The sequence below is a fragment of the Podarcis pityusensis genome (genome assembly GCF_964106645.2).
Source record: "Podarcis pityusensis genome assembly, chromosome: 12".
In the NCBI taxonomy this organism is placed as follows: Eukaryota; Metazoa; Chordata; class Lepidosauria; order Squamata; family Lacertidae; genus Podarcis; species Podarcis pityusensis.
The window spans coordinates 40,083,422-40,101,739 of NC_138037.1; the positions used below are offsets into that span (position 1 = coordinate 40,083,422).

Genomic DNA, 18,318 nt, shown 5'->3' on the forward strand with positions numbered 1-18,318 from the left:
AAGCCATGAATTTCATTTTGGGGCCTAAGTTACTCCAAACTTTCTTCATTTCAGTAGTATAATACAGAGCCCAGGTGGCAGTGGGTGAACAAGGCAAGTCATTTTGCTCCTGGTATTGTTAAACAATTGCAAGTCAGATGCTAAATTTGTGCCTATCTGCTGAAAAACAACCCAGGGATCTAATTTCCGTCCTACTTTATAAGCCTATTCCTCTTACTGCAATGAGGAATAGGAATCTGAGCAGTGTTCATAATTCCAGAATAGGAGTGATCATTCAGGTGACTTAATTATCTATCCTGCCAAGTTCCCAGCAACGAATGTGTACCTGCAATGCTCAGCAGTCACAGTTTTGAGGAAAGGCTTTCTTGCTATCCCTCTGGAATGAGCTTTAAGAAGATGACGATGTTTGCTATTTTGTAGAAGACAACAAATTATTTTATACACATTTTTGCATTTTGGATTTTGAATCATTTTTTAAAATACACAGTTTAAAAGGGCTGTTTTTATTGTTTTCAGTAAATAAATGTTCATATGTACAGAATTCTTTCTTTTTTGCAAGCCAAATAATAATGGGATAATCCACTCCATACAGGGAAAGAATACTGCCTGGGACCTCCAACGAAATACATTTAGAACCACAGAACCTGGAGAACCACCGCTATCTGCTCTTGATGTGTGCTGCCTGCATCTCGTCCAGCACATTCCTGATGGATTCTACACAAACTTCTCCTCTGTGGTCTTTCTGGCTGGCCTGCCTCCATACTTCATTGAAACTTTCATCTGAAAGGCTCACGCCAATGTTTCTCAAGATGCGTGCAATCTACAAAAGAATATACAGTATAATTATAATCTCCAGTTGAAGTAGAAGGAATAAACACATGTGCAGATTATAGAATTGATACTGAGATAAATATTTACTGCAGGTTAGTGAGGCTTTGGACAACACACTAAATGGGCCACTAAAGATGGGGATTTTAACTAAATGTGGACTAAGCCAGTCTTCCTGAACCTGGTGCCCTTCAGATGTTTTCTGTAGTTTGGCTTCCAGCACCCCCAGCCAGCAAGATGGGGGTTGTCATTCGTCTAGAGGGCACCAGATTGGAAATGGCTGGAGTAATCCAATCAGGTTTGACCACAGATCTTCTAACAAGGCAGCATCACAGTCCCTGCTCAATATAGCAGCCAACTGCTAGGGGCCGTGGTCCCTTTGGCTCCCCCAATAAAATATTTGAGGGAGCCAGGCCCCTCCCCAGTTGATGGACCTTGCCATTCAAATGTGTGCATGTGCCACATCGTGTGATTATGTAGGGTGGGGCTTACCCGCCCTCCCCAAATATTTTATTGAAGTTGGCACGTGTGCTTCTTAAGCTTTAACCTCTCCTGCTAATATCTTCACCCAACTTCAAATTTATCCGCAGGTAGCTGTGTGGTTGTACAATGTGCATTTATTAAGGAAAATAATTAGGCCCACCATTCTGGGAATTAGAAACAAGTACGATGAGAAAAGTGCAAAGATCGGTGTCAGGACAAGGTGGAGGCATAAAATGTAAGAGACTAATCTGGAAACCAAGTTTCGCGTCATATATAATGGAATTCATGAATACAGTAAAATTAGAGAAAGAAAATGTTGTCGGATCTTGTTGTTTTTTAAATACTAATTCCATTATGTGAGAATACACAGATCTTAGACAAAGCAAATTATGTAATCTCTTGTGGATGCTTCAGTATTCAAGAAAGCTGGTGAGGATGAAATCTGTGAACCCCTGGCTTAGATAGCACTCATAGACTCATAGAATTGTAGAGGTGATGTGAATGAACTCTCAAAAATTATCCTCTACCTCGTCCTTTGATCTTGTCTTGAAGAAGTCTGTCTCGTACACTCCTTTATTGCTATAGATCGAGGGGTATAACAACCCATAAACAGTGGCTTGATCACCATAATTGGTGTTGTCACTGATGCGGCGAAATCGAGGGGCTGGAATGTCTGATCGAATGGTTGGGACACCAAGGAGTGGGTAATCTGTAGGAAAACAGGTGGCAAAGAGAGAAATGGAAGAAAGCAATGTGTTAGAGGAAGTTGTTCACAAAGAACCAGATCACACAATATACCTGAAATGAACATATTCTGTTAAAGAGCTGAGTTTCCAACCCAAAGTTTTCTTTTCAAAATTCAGTGTTCCCTTAATTTTTGTACTCCTCTGGGTTTTATGTTATCACATGAAGCTGAAACTGGGGACATGAATACAAGATATGCAAGAAAAAGAGATGTTCTCACTGTGGGCTAACTCCAGGCCAAAGGAAGCAAGTTTCATTGATTTCTATGGCAGAAAGTGAAACTCTTGTTAAAAACAAGACTTTAAAGCTCTTAACTTTGGCTGGATCATGAGCTACATTTACAACCAAACTGAAAATCAGACTTATACTAGTAGCATTTGTATTTCTGGTTATTTGTATTTGATTCAGGTATCCAAAACTGAACTAAGGGTTCTTGATCATGAGGCAATGAAGTACAAAAATGCAGTTTTGGCACATCTGACCCTTACAGGGAGCATGTAGGGAGGTTCAACTTCCAGTCTGCATAGGGCTTGTGGAAATGACCCTGGGCAATTTTCCTTGGTATTTTTATTTTTATTTCTTGCCTGTCCTTCACCATAAGGTCTCAGCTCACAGCAGTTTAAATATTCAACATTAAAGCGGGTTAAACAAATTGCAGTCATAGGAATAGAGTGGGTCCTGAAAATGTGTAACTCTCGTGTCAAAGGCCAGGATAAAGAAGTAGAAACTATATGCAAGATCCTGCCCTCCGACATGAAAATAGGGACATTTCTCACTCCCTTGCAAATGACCCTCCATGACCCCTCATCTTTCTCCTCCCCCCCCCCCCAGCATTTCCACCACCACTACACCAACGGGATACGGCACACCCTCCACCGTCCTGGGAAAACCTGGTTTGATTCTTTGGTAGATTTACAAAAAGTAAAACACACACCAATAAATAAATTGTGGGAAGGGGAAAGATTAGATGAGGACGCACAAAGGGTTTTGGTTTTTTTTTAAATCAAGACTCCTTGCGCTCTGCTCTGCTTCCCCTTTCTTCTCGCTCAGGGTGGCCCTGGCCTCTGCCTGCCCCTCAGGGCTGGCACATTATGCGTGGCTGAACCTCAGGAGCAACAACCTCTCCTTCTCGCCTGCACTCCAGCAGCTGCTACGAGCTGCCCAAGGGAGGAGGCCAGCAGCAGTGGCCATAGAGAGGCAATGGGGTGGTCCCTCGCAGCAGCCACTGCTGCCGCCGCCGCTCAGGACAAGCGCCGGCTCATCCTCCCCCCCCCCCCATCTTTCCAGGATCAAATCAGAAGTCAGGATGGCTTTTTCAGTTCTGGGACTGTCCCTGGAAAACAGGGACACTTGGAGGGTATGCAAGATATGTAAGTTGCTTAATGGTTTGAACATGTGGGTAGTGCAAGGAGAACAGCCTTTACCGGAGGTGTCATGGGCTTTGAAGACGCTCCAACTCAGGACAAAAGGGAGAAACGCACTAAGAGGAAGGCACACTTGGCAAACCCTCACCATGATCAACTCCCGCCCGTAAACCTATCTCCCCACTGTGGAAGGATGTGTGGATCCATAACTGGCCTCCACAGTCACTTACGGACTCACTGTTAAGGGAAGACTCGTGTTACGGACTCGTGTTTATGGAAGACAATCTTACTTGGCTATGAGTGATCCCCAGAGAAGAGAAGAGAAGAGAAGAGAAGAGAAGAGAAGAGAAGAAGGAGAAGGAGAAGGAGAAGGAGAAGGAGAAGGAGAAGGAGAAGGAGAAGGAGAAGAAGAAGAAGAAGAAGTAGAAGTAGAAGTGCAAGGGTCTCTGTGTGTATGTGTGTTTATATGGCACTTTCCACACTCCCAGTTGCAAACCACAATGCCACAACTGGGAGCAAAAGCAACTGCCATCTGGAGTACCCTTAGTGACAACATGCTTAATTATTACATTTGCCAGTGGCATCTGCAAACATTTTAAATAACTTGGCAATGAAAAGGACGTCTTGTGCATACATGATGATGAAATGCCTCCTACAACTGCATTATACTGAGAAGAGGTTGTGCGGTAGTCAGAAAACACCCGGTCTGTCGGTCTCGAAAGTGTTCTGGGTGTTTTCTCTTCACTTCCCGGTTCCTTTAGTACTATGTCTTCCTTCTTCAGCACAGCATCCTGATCTGCTTCTTGTGGAATGAGGTCAAAGGCCGCTGGTCTTCTGCCTGTGAAAAATAAATGATAACGAAATGGCAAAAATATTTGTTACTGTCACGAAAAGTTGCAACGCCATTGCAGCGCCCTCCAGATATAACATGGCTAACAGGCAAACTCAGTCATCATACTGATACTTGAGAAAATGGACTTCATCATGTATAAAACTATTCAAACTATTTGTAGTTCATTACATCTAACACTGCTTATGTAACCATACGTTTTTAAAATACGTGTTTATAACTCACGGAGCAATATCTTGCAATAAGATGGTTGGTATTCTTACATTCCCATAAACAAAGCTATGTATAACTTTGTGAGTACTATAAATATTTCCAAAAAAATTTTCACTTTAAGATATATTTTTGCTAGATATATTTTTGCTTGGATGCCTCAAGTAATGGTTATAAAACAGGAAAGCGTGAAGTTAAAATGCACAAAACCAAAAGCGGCTGAAAAGGTAAGGTTCAAAATTCCCCTGAGAATAAAACAATGGGTCACCATACCAAATAAGTTTGGACTTGTGGTAGACCGTAACAAAAAGGTTGGGAACCACTGCTTTAGGGAATATTCGTGTGTGTGTGTGTGTGTGTGTGTGTGTGTATGAATATATGTATATATGCATGTATGCAGTGCTTTTTTTCTGGGGGGACCCAGGGGGATGCATACCCCTAAAGATTTTGTGAATCTTTGTACTTTTGTCCATTTACTGTATTTAGTTTCCCCAATTGGAACTATAAAATGGTGATTTTTCTTGAGTCAAAATGAGAGCACCCCTAAACATTTTTATTTTTTTTAAAAGAGCCAGGCATGTATGTATACATACATTAGAACCACATCTGTGGTTTAAAACCGTATTTCCCACATACCTTTTGTGATTATTTTTTCTTCATACTCTTTGATAGACGTTTTGTCTTTCCAGTTAAGGAAGTTCGCAAACTCCAGATAGTCTATAAACCCGTCTTGATCCAAATCGCAATAATTAAATAAAGCATCCAGGAGCTCTTGATCCAAGTCCAGATTCAGCTGGAAGCAGGCCTTCTTCAAGTCATCTCTGCTGATTTTCCGATCACCATCCTAGTTAAACAGCACAATGTGTGTAATAAAAATGCAGGTAGCCCATTTTAATTGAACTACGATCCTTGCACCCAAGGCCGGCCCTATGACTCAGCGGGGGGGGGGGGGAGTTTCTAGGAGGCCACAGCAGAAGTTCCCTAGCAGGTCGTCCTGAGCCCTCCAGCCATTCCCTTCTGTTGGGAAGGGTTCCAGACCCCGCTAGCCTGCTGCCTCAGGTGCAATGGAAGATGCTATCCCATTGCTAGTGGTGAAGCAAAAGGCAGCTCACACTCTGGTTGACTTCTGTTCTTGAAATGGGGTGGGGTGGGGGATACCATCTTTGGAGCGGGCGGCAAAATGCTTTGGGCTGTCCTTGCTTGTACAATGGTACCTCAGGTTACATATGCTTCAGGTTACAGACTCCGCTAACCCAGAAATAGTGCTTCAGGTTAAGAACTTTGCTTCAGGATAAGAACAGAAATCAGGCTCCAGCAGCGTGGCAGCAGGAGGAGGCCCCATTAGCTAAAGTGGTGCTTCAGGTTAAGAACAGTTTCAGGTTAAGAACAGACGTCCAGAATGAATTAAATACTTAACCTGAGGTACTACTGTACTTAGGAATGGGTGAATCTGTAAAATTCAGTTTCTAATTTTCTCACTCTTAGGTTTAAAGGTAAAGGGACCCCTGACAATTAAGTCCAGTCGCGAACGACTCTAGGGTTGTGGCACTCATCTTGCTTTACTGGCCAAGGGAGCCGGCGTTTGTCCGCTCCGCAGACAGTTTTTCCAGGTCATGTGACCAGCAATGGAACACCGACACCAGAGCAGCACATGGAAACGCCTTTTACTTTCCCACTGAAAGTACCTATTTTTCTGCTTGCACTTTGATGTGCTTTCAAACTGCTAGGTTGGCAGGAGCAGGGACCAAGCAACGGGAGCTCAACCCGTCGTGGGGATTCGAACAGCCGACCTTTTGATCGGCAAGCCCAAGGCTCAGTGGTTTAGACCTCAGTGCCACCCGCGTCCCTTACTCTTAGGTTTAGTTCTCCACATTTCCACATCAGTTTGCAATTATTTTATTTATTTATTTATTTATTTATTTGTTTGTTTATTTATTTATATATATATAATGTATTAATGAAAATCCATCCATGTTTTTTTGTGAATTTCTCTTAACAGACATGTTTGCAGGCAATTCTGCCTAATTTCTTTCAAGCAATTTCCCCTAATATAATACGTGTTGGTTTGCTACTTTCACTATTTAAAAACTTAAAATTGCAAAAATTGCAATCGCAAAAAATAGGGTAGGCCCTGAACATATACATCTCATGGCTCAAAGGCCAGGGTACAGTGTCAGATTAAAGGCAGTACAAGTGCTGGTAACTATTTACCGCGGCAGTATTTGTATTATTCCAAGTACAACGCTAACAGCAAGAATATAGGCATTTCCTGCAGCATCTGCTTGTCATGAGCTTGACATCTTGGCACAAGGCTCACCTTATCGTAATGCCTGAAGGCTTGCAATAATGTGTCAAAGTTGTGGTAATTGGCTTTCTTCAGATTCTGTCGAATTGCAGCAAAGACAGCCCTTTCTCTGTCTTTTCCACGAAGGAATTCACTAGGAAGCCTTTGGTGAAGAAGGTCCCCGACACCTATAGAAAAAAACAGTCAATGAAAACTGTGGCTTGACCACGTTTCAGCTGTTGTGTGATACTTCAGCAATCCCTTTCTCAATCCCAACTGCACCATATCCCTGTAGGGAACAGAGGCAGGGGGGGCTCCTACTGCTAGGGGTAGCCATATTTTGTTTCATTATTCTAAGCATTTATACCGTGTGCAGAAAGAACATCAGACTAGGTGTAAGGCAAGCTTCCAAGGCAGGGCCACTCAGAGAGGACAGGGCAGGCCTATGTCTCCAGCTCAACTTGTTTTCACACACTTCAGACCAAATGTGACACACTCCCTCATCCTACAGCTGCAATTCTTTTTTTAAAAAAAGTTTTTATTTATTTTTCATGCTACAGAAGATAAATTTTGAGAAAACAATTGTTACAACAGTAAACAAAAAATAACTTGTCCTGATGAAATTATAGGCTTTTATCGTGCGGTGTGTGCCATATGTTATAAAAGGAATGTGGATTGTTTAATCAAATCAGAAATGTGATTTGTTAGATGTATGCTCTGTGTTACGTAATAATAGATTTTGTCATATTAAAGGGTGTGAAATATTCACCAATATTAATGAAAATATATTTGTTCTGACGGCAGAAGATAAGACCATGATGAATGTGTCCTCTCAGATCATCAGCTGATTATATAAACCAGGGGTATGCAAACTAAGGACCGTGGGCCAGATCCGGCCCAATTGCCTTCTCAATCTGGCCCGCGGACGGTCCGGGAATCAGCATGTTTTTACATGGGTAGAATGTGTCCTTTTATTTAAAATGCATCTCTGGGTTATTTGTGGGGCATAGGAATTCTTTCATTCCCCCCCCCCAAAAAATATATTGTCCAGCCCCCCACAAGGTCTGAGGGACAGTGGACCGGCCCCCTGCTGAAAAAGTTTGCTGACCCCTGATATAAACAAAGCACTCTTTTTTCTTTTTGGGTGCCTTTGTTAACATGTCATTTTTATTTTTATGGCTAGGAGCCTCAAATGTTGAATGTAGCCTAGGCCTTTCTGAACCTCTGAGAGGGCCTGCTCCCAGGGGATATTGCTACTCAAAGGGCCTTCTCCCTGACTGCACCCTGCCTTAGCTCTGAAGAGCTTCCATAAAAAGAGCCTTCAAATGATGATCTGAAGATGAGAGGAAGTCCAAAGTGGGGTTTGTGTTCCTTCGAGAAGCACCCAGGGCTTTACAGGTAAGCACTTGCAACCAATAGCTCTGCTGGTGAGATATCTTTCCATCTACTACTCCCCATTAGCCATCTTGCACGAGTGCTATGGGACAGCTTGAGTTTCCAAACAATTTCCCATGACATCCTTGTGAATAAGCAGGGAGGCTGTGTATATACTTGCCATATTCTTCAGGACAAACAAGCACTCCAAATGTATGGTCTGGAGGAACGTTGAGTGTGTCTGCTATACTAAAAAATGAAAAGAATCTGTTAGATAAATGCTTGATTTTTTTCACCCCAGCGTAATCTTTGCTTTAGACATGAAAGATAGATCTGTCTGTCAGGTCACCTCTTGTGCCGTAAGCGAAGATGAAAAACTGATGAAGACATTTGGTAAGAGTTCACCTGAAATGTCTTCACTTGGGCTTTCCTACATGAATCAAAGCCACTCACGACTGAGAATCCTTTTCTTTTACACATTCTTTCCTTTTAGCACATAGTAATAACTGTCAGAAATATTTGCACAGCAGGCGATAAATGTCTTTGATCGCGATGCTTACATTTCTTTAGAGAGCAAAAGAGACCCCGCAGCCTAAATAAGCTGTTTTCTTATTTAACAGATATTGATGTGCATATAGAGTCTTTTTCATGTATCTGTCAGAAAAGAAAAAGGGGTTTTAAAAGCACGCTAAGCACACATGGCAGCTTAGCAGAATCGGATATAGAAAAAGTTGGAGCTGCAATACTCAGTAAAACGGTTTTCAGATCATGGTTTTGTTTGAGCAACTTGGTTAAACCCATGTCTTCATTTCTACAATCACCAGGAGAAGAGAAACAATTTTTTGGGATTTATTTATTTTTTAATGTTGCTTGTAAGGCATTAAACTCTTTGGGGACTAACTGAAGAATACTATGGTGTCCAATTCCATGCTCCTACACTCAACTTCCTTTGACATTCTCCAACATGGGCAGACCACCATCACTGCTCAAGTTGGCAGGCAGACACTGTAGCAGTGGTGGAATGCATTCTTAGGACAAACTTGCATATTGTATTAATCACACAGAAGTCGTGGAGGAAATCTAAAATTGTTGGATTGCTCACCTTGTGGTAAAGCTTCACAGAGTTTTCTGCCAGTTAACTATCACCTCAGCCCTTTCTAGCCTGAGAGAACATCTCAAAATGTGAGCCAAGACGATATGAGGCTATGAGGCTCTCTAAATGATTGCGTCTGCTAGTAATCTGTATTATGTCACTGTATTATGTCACTCACAGGCCCCAGAAAGGAAGATGCAGAAAAGGAACGGGACACACACACACGCCAATTACACACAACCAACTAATTTCTCATAGAGGGTGCATTGTGAAGACTCCCTCTTAATTCACTTACGGATCAAGGACTTTTCCAAGCTGAGGCTGAAATTTTTCCTTGAAATCATCACTTATCTTAGACACTAAATGTGCTGATTTCTTCCTAAAAAATAAAAAAAGATAACCGCAAAATAGTTGAATTGCAACAGATTGTCATCATCATCATCATCAGTTAGAATTCCAGAGTGGTTTACAACATATAACATTAAAACCATAATTAAAAAGTAAATCAGATGGACCTCATCCATTACACGTGGCTCCCCCATATCAATGTCTATTCTAATCTGAGAAAACTAAAATGCTTTCATAAAACTAAATTCTAAAAAGGCAGGTAAGGATCAGGTAATGTAGTGTTTGGTTAACGGTGTGTGTTTTAAAGTTAATTAGGAAAATTGTTTAAAGTTCATTTTCTGGCTCTTTACCAGTAGAGCTCTGCCACACCCAGTAGAGATAAACAGAAGCGATCTAAAATATCATTGGCAGGATACTCTTAGAGGACAGGCCTAAAAGCCTGAGTTGATAAACCATCATCAACACAGAGAACCTCAAGACTCGATCAACCATTATGTTTAGTAAATTGGAGAATAGTGCCCCACTCATAATCTGATTCGGGAACTTATTAGCATAAAATATGTCTTAATTTTCAATGCATTGGGCTTTGTAATTCACTGCCAGCCCAAATACTATGATCCTCCATTCATCATCACAAGACCTTAGCACTATTCAGGAACTAAACAAATCCTGAAATACAATATGTAAGTGGGGAGACTGGAATTGAGAATCGTAGTTCTGCTCCCTCTCGTCTTCCATGAGCTGGAGGGCAACTGGCCAATTTTTAAATCCCAGAATGTGGCCTTGTCCAGTTTGTTCCCTTTCTTGCCTCAAGCTCTCTGGGAGGATGGGGCCACTGTGAGTTGGTCCACAATAGGGAGCCTGCTTCTATCTATGCAGGTTCCTTGAACTCAGCTACATTAGTCAAAATACAGCATTATAAAATGTTATAACACTGTGACACAAGATGGCGATGTGGAGCTGAAATTGCAACTCAATGATATTTTCAATGGTGAACTTTATGGTTTTTTGCAGACCGTTTTCACGTTTTTTTAATAGCTCTGTAGATCTAGCCCTTGTGCAGAGGTGTAGCTAGGGGGCAGGGTGCACTGGGCGCCACACTGTGAGAGGGGCAGCACTTACTGTGGGGCCTGCAGTGCGCCTGAGCCACGCATCTCTCCTAGCTACGCCGTTGCCCTTGTGTGATGTTGAAGCCTGATCTTTATCTTATGGAGAACAGCAAGGGTCAGCGATAGGGAAGCAGAGCCAATGTGGTCATCCCCACTTTCATTTTGTATTTCTAGTATTGTATAACACCTAAATAAGGCTATGCAAGCAATCAAATATGCAGAGGAAAATTTAAAATAAGGATAGCCTGCCCTCAGCAGGAGGATGGTTAGATGATGCGCCGCTCTCAAAACTGGAGCCTTGAGAGTTAGTAATAATATATCTGAAGAAGTAATAATGTATCTGAAGAAGTGTGCTTGCACACGAAAGCTCATACCAAGAACTAACTTAGTTGGTCTTAAAGGTGCTACTGGAAGGATTTTTTTTATAATAATAATTTATTATTTATACCCCGCCCATCTGGCTGAGTTTCCCCAGCCACTCTGGGCGGCTCCCAGTCAAGTGTTAAAAACAGTACAGCATTAAATATTAAAAACTTCCCTAAACAGGGCTGCCTTCAGATGTCTTTTAAAGATAGGATAGCTACTTATTTCCTTCACATCTGAAGGGAGGGTGTTCCACAGGGTGGGCACCACTACCGAGAAGGCCCTCTGTCTGGTTCCCTGTAGCCTCACTTCTCACAATGAGGGAACCACCAGAAGGCCCTCAGAGCTGGATCTCAGTGTCTGGGCTGAACAATGATAGTGGAGACGCTCCTTCAGGTATACTGGGCGGAGGCCGTTTAGGGCTTTAAAGGTCAGCACCAACACTTTGAGTTGTGCTCGGAAACCTACTGGGAGCCAATGCAGATCTCTCAGGACCGGTGTTATGTGGTCCCGGCGGCATCTCACACAGTGTGCCACCAAGGGAGCAGGTCAGAGGGCACTAAGAGATCTTCAACACTGCAGGCAAAATCATCCGGCCAGGAAATTCTAGCCAGGGAATCAGGTGGTCAAGAGGGATCAGTCAGTAGACATGATTCACACCGCTTCCCAACATCTCTAGCTCTCGGAGAACACATCAACATAAAAGGGGGGAAGAGGAGGCAAAAGTAGATTCCAAAGATCTCCCCAGAGCAGGAGGATCCTCACAACTTGAAATGTTCTTGAAATGCCACGACTTTGTGTATTCAACATGGTGACACTTTATGTCTCATGAGGCAACATCATTGAGGATAACTGATGCCAGAAAAGGTATAAAGAGTAATCTGCTATTTATTCAAAACGTGTGTCACCAGGAAGCTGTAACTGAGGCAAGCCGAGCATCATTAACTGATATAATGCAACTTACATCTGCAGATCAGGGAACCAGCGTAAAGTTCTAGCTACATTTCGTCCGTCGTTGAAGTGGGGGGTTTCCTTTCCATATAGATTGAATCTATTGAACGTAGATGGGTTATATTTTCTATTAACCGACTCCCCTGTGGGGGAAAAAAGGGGGGGTATTTATTTATTATGTACACCATAAATGAACAAAAATCCAACCCAGATGCTTAGGAAGTTGAGGTGGTGTTAATCTGCTTAGCATTTTAACTTTTGTATGTTTTAAAAGATGGTTGTGATTTTTTCCCCTCAGTTTTATTGTTTTATCTTTTTGTAAACCGCTTTGAGGTGTTTTTGGGTTGTTGTTTTTAACAATCAAGCAATGTATCCATTTTATGAAATAAATAAATAAATAAATAATAAAATAAAAATAAAACTCAGCACTTTGGTTACAAGCCGCTGGGCATTATGAGAAATGTCTAGGATCATTTGTTGAATATGCTATATTAGTAACATAATACAATTGCCATTCCAATACAGAGCTTACATGAAAAGTGTTGTGAGATTACTGCATTTCTTAGCAGTTCTTTGGAAAGTAATTTCTTACTGGTGTCAAGTTTCTTTTTTATGTATGCAAAATGGCAATAATCCATGGTCATTATTTTTTTTTAAAATCTATGTATGACTTTTCCTTTTCCTTCTTACTCACCAACGTAATAATCATTGTGTGTTACAACATACAAATCATGTCCTTCTTCTGCTTCCCTCTGGACTTCGTCAAATGTCTTTGGTGGATTTATAACGTCTCCACTAGGACCCTCTGAAAGTGAACCGTTACATGTAATGAAATAACCTGATCTAAACAACATCTTAAAACTCTTGACAAATAACAGACCACATGTATTTAAGGATTGTTCACGTACTTTATTCCGGAAACAGTTGCAATGCAGGGTTTAGAGAGCATAGGGTACATCAGAGTCAAGGTAAAACGGTAAAGGACCCCTGGACAGTCAAGTCCAGTCAAAGGCAACTATGGAGTTGCGGCGCTCATCTCGTTTTCAGGCCGAGGGAGCTGGTGTTTGTCCACAGACAGCTTTCCGAGTCAAGTGGCCAGCATCAATAAACCGCTACTGGCGCATGGAGGACCGTGACGAGTGCCAGAGCACATGGAAATGCTGTTTACCTTCCTGCCGGGGTGGTACCTATTTATCTACTTGCACTGGCATGCTTTCGAACTGCTAGGTTGGCAAGAGCTGGGACAGAGCAACGGGAGCTCACCCCGTCGTGGGGATTCAAACTGCCGACCTTCTGATCGGCAAGCCCAAGAGGCTCAGTGGTTTAGACTAAGGTTACCAGATGTCCCCGTTTCCCAGGGACAGTCCCCGGATTTACAAATCAGTCCCCATTCAAAATCAATTGAAGTTGAAAAGTGTCCCTGGATTCATTGAAAAAAATCTGGTAACCTTAGTTTAGACCACAGCGCCACCCACGTCCCCAAAGATACATTATACCTGCATGTTGTTATAAGATAGTAGCAGGATTGAATGGCAATCTCCTATGTGCCTTATTCCAAACATAGGATGAGATCCAACACAGCATGAATCGACTTCTGGCCACACAGTGGGGCCTCTCCTCCACCCTATGGCCCTTGTGTGTCCTCATTGGGTTGAAGGACCTTCTAGGGCAGGGTTTTTTGTGTGGGAGGGGAGGTGCTAGAGGTGGCAGAAGAGAAACAAAAAGTCCCATGGCCCAAGTATATTCTTATTGCACAAGTGGGTGAACATCATTGAATGTTGCCCATAATATTTGAAAAAAATATGAAACAGGGTATGTTTTTGAGATGCATAAAAGAAGACCCTATGAGCTTGCAATGGAATTGCCAGCCATTCATCAATTATTTGTTTTAGTACTAATTTTTCTACCTCTGATCACTTTTCCTCCGAACAGAGTGTTAGTCACATCCATGCCTTTGGGTAAGTGTAATGACTGATCGTGGGATCTCCCAAGAGGTGCTTCACGAACGCTTGCGTAAACAGATTCTTTCTTCACTTGAAGTTTTTGCTCAAAGCATGTTTTCGGAGGTGGATTTGCCAGCGATGCCACCTGAAGAGATTTCACACCACATCAAGTACATCAGTGCTGCACTTCTGAACTATCTCATATTACATTCGTTTATTAGCTTTCTGGTGCACACTGCAAAATGCACAAAAAAGTATGTGTTTCCTATACAAGGGACACACAACTTTCATTCCTGTGCATTCTAAATCTATCAAATGCCACAATCCTACTAATTTCATGTAAAAAACAATGCTAAACCTCATATTTAAGACCACCTTTGTGTAACGTAGCATTGCAAATAAACATTCTTAATTGTTATTTCTAAAAAGGCATCATTTAGAATGCACAGCAGCGGACGTTTGTATGTATTAGTATGTATAAGTCAACCACCGAGCGATGTCACTAATCGAAACGTCTTTGGCATGCTATTGCTGCAATGCTTCTAGTGAAAGCAATAATACTAGCATTTCAATTCTTTAAACAAAAAACAGATCACAGTTGAGTGACTACAACTTCACCCACATCCCATCCTTTTAAGAAAATGGTATAGGTAAAGTGCAGGTCCCCAGACTGCCCAAAGGGGTGTTACCAGAGGCAGAGGATACAATCTAATGTATTTATTTCTGGTTTCCAGAATTGTTCTACTTACAGGGGGCAAAAGAATAAAAACCCACGCTGTCCATTGATGGAGGACAGGCTGAGCTGGATTCATGTGGAAACAAGTGGTGAGTAAGGGAGTAGCTGTGAAGGAAAGAGATGACCCAGCCCAGCTGACCCACTGACTCTGTCTCTCCCACACTGATGCCATTATGGTATGCCCACCAGGCAGCCATTTTGCGTTATGCCACACCCTCACAGCAGCCATTTTGTGACTGGTGCCCACAGCATTTTCTTAAAAACCCCAAAGTGCCCACTGCTCCCCAAGGTTCCATGTTTAGACTTAGGTCAACAGATATATATTATATAAATAGAAATAGTAATCTTATACGGGACAAGCATATCCCAGTTTATGTCCATCAAAAGCCCCTTGCACAGGGCCAGTCAAGATTGTGTTTCCCACCCATGAGTCAAAAGGATATTATTTTTAAATTCTTACAGAAATTGACTTGACGGACTTTATGCCATGTGTCAAATGTGATGCAATATCAGGATCATTTGCTCGGCCATAAAATATTCTCTCTGCACCAGGAGAAGGGTTGCTGGTGTTTCGAAACTTTTTTACAACAGGTGGAGTAATTGGCTATAAGACAAGGAGAAAAGAGTTTAAGAATATTCCTGCAAACACTGTAGATAGCTGAGTTGGTCCGTTGGGTGGGGCGGGGCAAGGGAATCCCCCAGAAAAGTAATTAACACCTTCATTTGGACCAATCAGAATGTCGCAAATTAATGGACAAGCATCTGGGTTCTCCATAATTCTTCATCAGGCTGAGTGTTGGGAAAAACTGAGAGGGTAGCTAAGAAAAGCAGTTGTTGCTCCAAAGTCTGCAATTCATAACTGTCTTAAGAAGTTGTGCAGGAAAATGTAGGCAGACATAATTAGGTTAGCCTCAGAGGACACCAGACAGATTTTAAAAGGCATCCAGGCTACTGGGACAAAAAGAAAAAGAAAACAAAATGTATATCCTCCCATTTTCTGAAAATACAAAATCTAGTAGTGACCTGGTTCTGTCCTCAGTATAAACTGGGACACATGGATTTAACTTCCTAAAAAACAAAAAACACCAACAAGCGTAGTGGGCTTTATATGAGCAAAAATAGAATCAACAGAAACTACTTTGTAGTCAACACAATCCAATTACTTGTAAGCCATTTTAGACGCCTGCACAGTTAGGTGGGAATATCAGGTTTCCTTTTATAGTCAGCCCTCAAGCTTCCAGAAATAAGTTGTTGTGTGTGTGTTTTTTAAAGTCACAGCAGTGTGTTTGACAACCTCAGAAAAGAAAATACAAATAATGGAAGCTTCACATTTTGTGTATTTTCAATTGTAATGTTTTGTAGGGCTACTCATCTGATTTTAATTTTTCAAAATTGCTTTTTATTGTACAGTGTATATATGTATGTTGGTTCTAAATGGCTTTGATGTTTCTATGAATAGTGGTATACAAAGAGTATTCTAAATAAATTTGAAAAATTATTTGTACATTTGTGATTGACTACCTTGAGGCTTTTGAAACTTATGAATGTTTGCTTGGAAGGAAGGAAGTTGCCCCGTGTTCAGTGGGGCTCATTCCCTAGTAAATGTGTTTAGAATTGCAACCCTAAGCAAGTTCAAGTAGTGAATACTGAGAAAACTACTGACATTCAGGATCCACTACAGTCAATACCAGGTGTTGTTTTGTTTTGTTTTGTTTTGTTTTGTTTTGTTTTGTTTTGTTTTCACCCCAAACAGGACACTACAGTCCCTTTGAGCTTCTCTTGTACAATATGTGTAATATGCTGTTAAAGTAAAATAGTAAGTCTATAATGGTCTGGAGGGAGAATAGTTAGAAAATAATAACCCACAGTGGTCTGTACATAGGACAATCAATAGTCAAATAGGGTGCTTACAAAGACGTCAGTGAGACAATGGCCAGCTGTTTCTCCAATGGACATCAGCTTTCCAGCCTGAGAAAAGCAAGCAAAGACAAACAACATAGACAAGAGATCGTAATAACAAAAACGCTCACAACACTGAGATGTTTGTAAAGGAATATGTCTGAATAAAATTCATTTTGCATTTGTGCATATCTTTTCTCTCTATAGCAAAAAAATAAATAATTTCCATGATCTATGGGGTTTATGGACATACAATCCCCAGCATGCCTTAACAGACTACAGTGCCCAGAGTTCTTTGAGGGAAAGATTGTGCTTTGAATGTGCTTTAACAGTACAGTGTGTACACAGCCTTATACCTGCCAGGTCAGACTGCTGGTTCATTTTGCCTGGTATTATCAAGTCTGGGCTGGATCCAGCCTTAGGCTGCAATCCTAACCCCACTTCCCTCACAGTAAACTCCATGGAACTCAGTTGGACTTAGTTTTAAGTAGACATGTAAGGAGCACACTGTTAGCCATGCTTTGAGCTGTTGAAATCAATAGGACTTAAGCTGGTAACTTGGGCTGGTTTGTTAAGGGTGCTGGGAACTGCCGCTGTGCAAGTGGGAAAACTACAATTCCCAGTATTCACCTGTGTGTCCCCAGATGTTGTTGGACTACAACTCCCATCATCCCTGAACTCTGGCCTTGCTAGCTAGGAGTGATGGGAGTTGTAGTTCAATAACATCTGGTGATCCACAGGTTGAGAAAGGCTGCTTTGGACGGAAGCTCTGAGCTCTAAACGAGTGTTGGGTGTGCTTTGTATGCATGGTGTGGATCTGCCTTTTAAGAGTGGATCCAGCCCTCTAACTAGCAATCGTCCGGTCTTTTGATGCCAGCGGATGCACCTTCCACCTGCAAATTATGGCCATCTTATAGATCCCACCCCCTTGAAAGTGCCATCCTTCTCCAGGCTGCTCTCTGGAGCTGTTTGAAGGAGAGGCGTGACGTTGAACAGGAGCGGAAGCGATGAGCAAGTGTCAGTCCAACATCTTTATAAAGATGCGGGGGAGAAGAGAAAGGGAGAGGGGAGGAGAAGGGCAGAGAAAACTCACTGTGGGGAGCTCGGGAAAGCGGTCGAAAAACCTCCCCGGATACGCCGGCCTGGGGACTCCCTTGGCTGGGATCCCTCCCACCATCCTGGCGGGAGGGATCCGCTGGGCAAAGGAAGAAAGCCGAGAGCTCAGGAGCTGCAGGAAAGGGGATGTTTTCTCGCGTATCCTAGCAACGGGGAAGGAATGGGCCACTCTATATTCCCGCCCCCTACAGGCCAAAGTTGGAAAACCCAGCTTCTTCTTCGTTGTTTCGTTGTTTAGTGGTGTCCGACTCTTCGTGACCCCATGGACCAGAGCACGCCAGGCACTCCTGTCTTCCACGGCAGAGAAAATACGCAGAGAAAATATGAGAAATCAGGGAGAGGAGCTGAGGGAAGTCCTTGGTGTGGGGGGAGGGAGGGGGGAAATAAAAAAGGGGGGAATTATGTAGGTCATTATATGGTTTGATAATTTGTTATGTGGAAATTGAGCTATAAAATATATATATATATATAAAAAGAATTACACTGCACACATTAGCAGTCAGTTGCAGTTTATACACGTCAGACAGTAGCCACGACAAAGTCTGTATACCGGGTGTAGCAAATTTAACAGTAACTAATTTTTAAAAATGCATTGCTCTGGTTCACAAGCCAGAACATAAGAT

The 18,318-nt window shown here is 42.1% G+C and overlaps 1 protein-coding gene across 1 annotated transcript; it reads right to left on the minus strand.

The window, feature by feature from the left end:
- Positions 1-487: 487 nt before the first annotated feature.
- Positions 488-17,833, minus strand: EFHB (EF-hand domain family member B). Its single transcript, XM_080974798.1, has 13 exons — positions 17,673-17,833; positions 16,592-16,648; positions 15,141-15,284; positions 13,909-14,089; positions 12,696-12,806; positions 12,015-12,144; positions 9,526-9,609; positions 8,319-8,386; positions 6,797-6,951; positions 5,116-5,323; positions 4,054-4,257; positions 1,839-2,020; positions 488-820 (listed from the first exon to the last, which is right to left on the minus strand). Exons 1-13 carry the CDS (start codon positions 17,754-17,756, stop codon positions 659-661), a joined length of 1,770 nt encoding a protein of 589 aa, XP_080830924.1. The 5' UTR covers positions 17,757-17,833; the 3' UTR covers positions 488-658.
- Between the last annotated feature and the right edge of the window lie 485 nt (positions 17,834-18,318).

Excerpts from the sequence above, each read along its gene's own strand:
- EFHB (XM_080974798.1), bottom strand. The coding sequence starts at position 17,756 with ATGGTGGGAGGGATCCCAGCCAAGGGAGTCCCCAGGCCGGCGTATCCG. Across the intron at positions 6,952-8,318 it reads TGTTTGTCCTGAAGAATATG|GTGTCGGGGACCTTCTTCAC; the intron begins GCAAGTATATAC and ends TTTTTTCTATAG. Across the intron at positions 5,324-6,796 it reads CCTTCAGGCATTACGATAAG|GATGGTGATCGGAAAATCAG; the intron begins GTGAGCCTTGTG and ends CTGTTTAACTAG.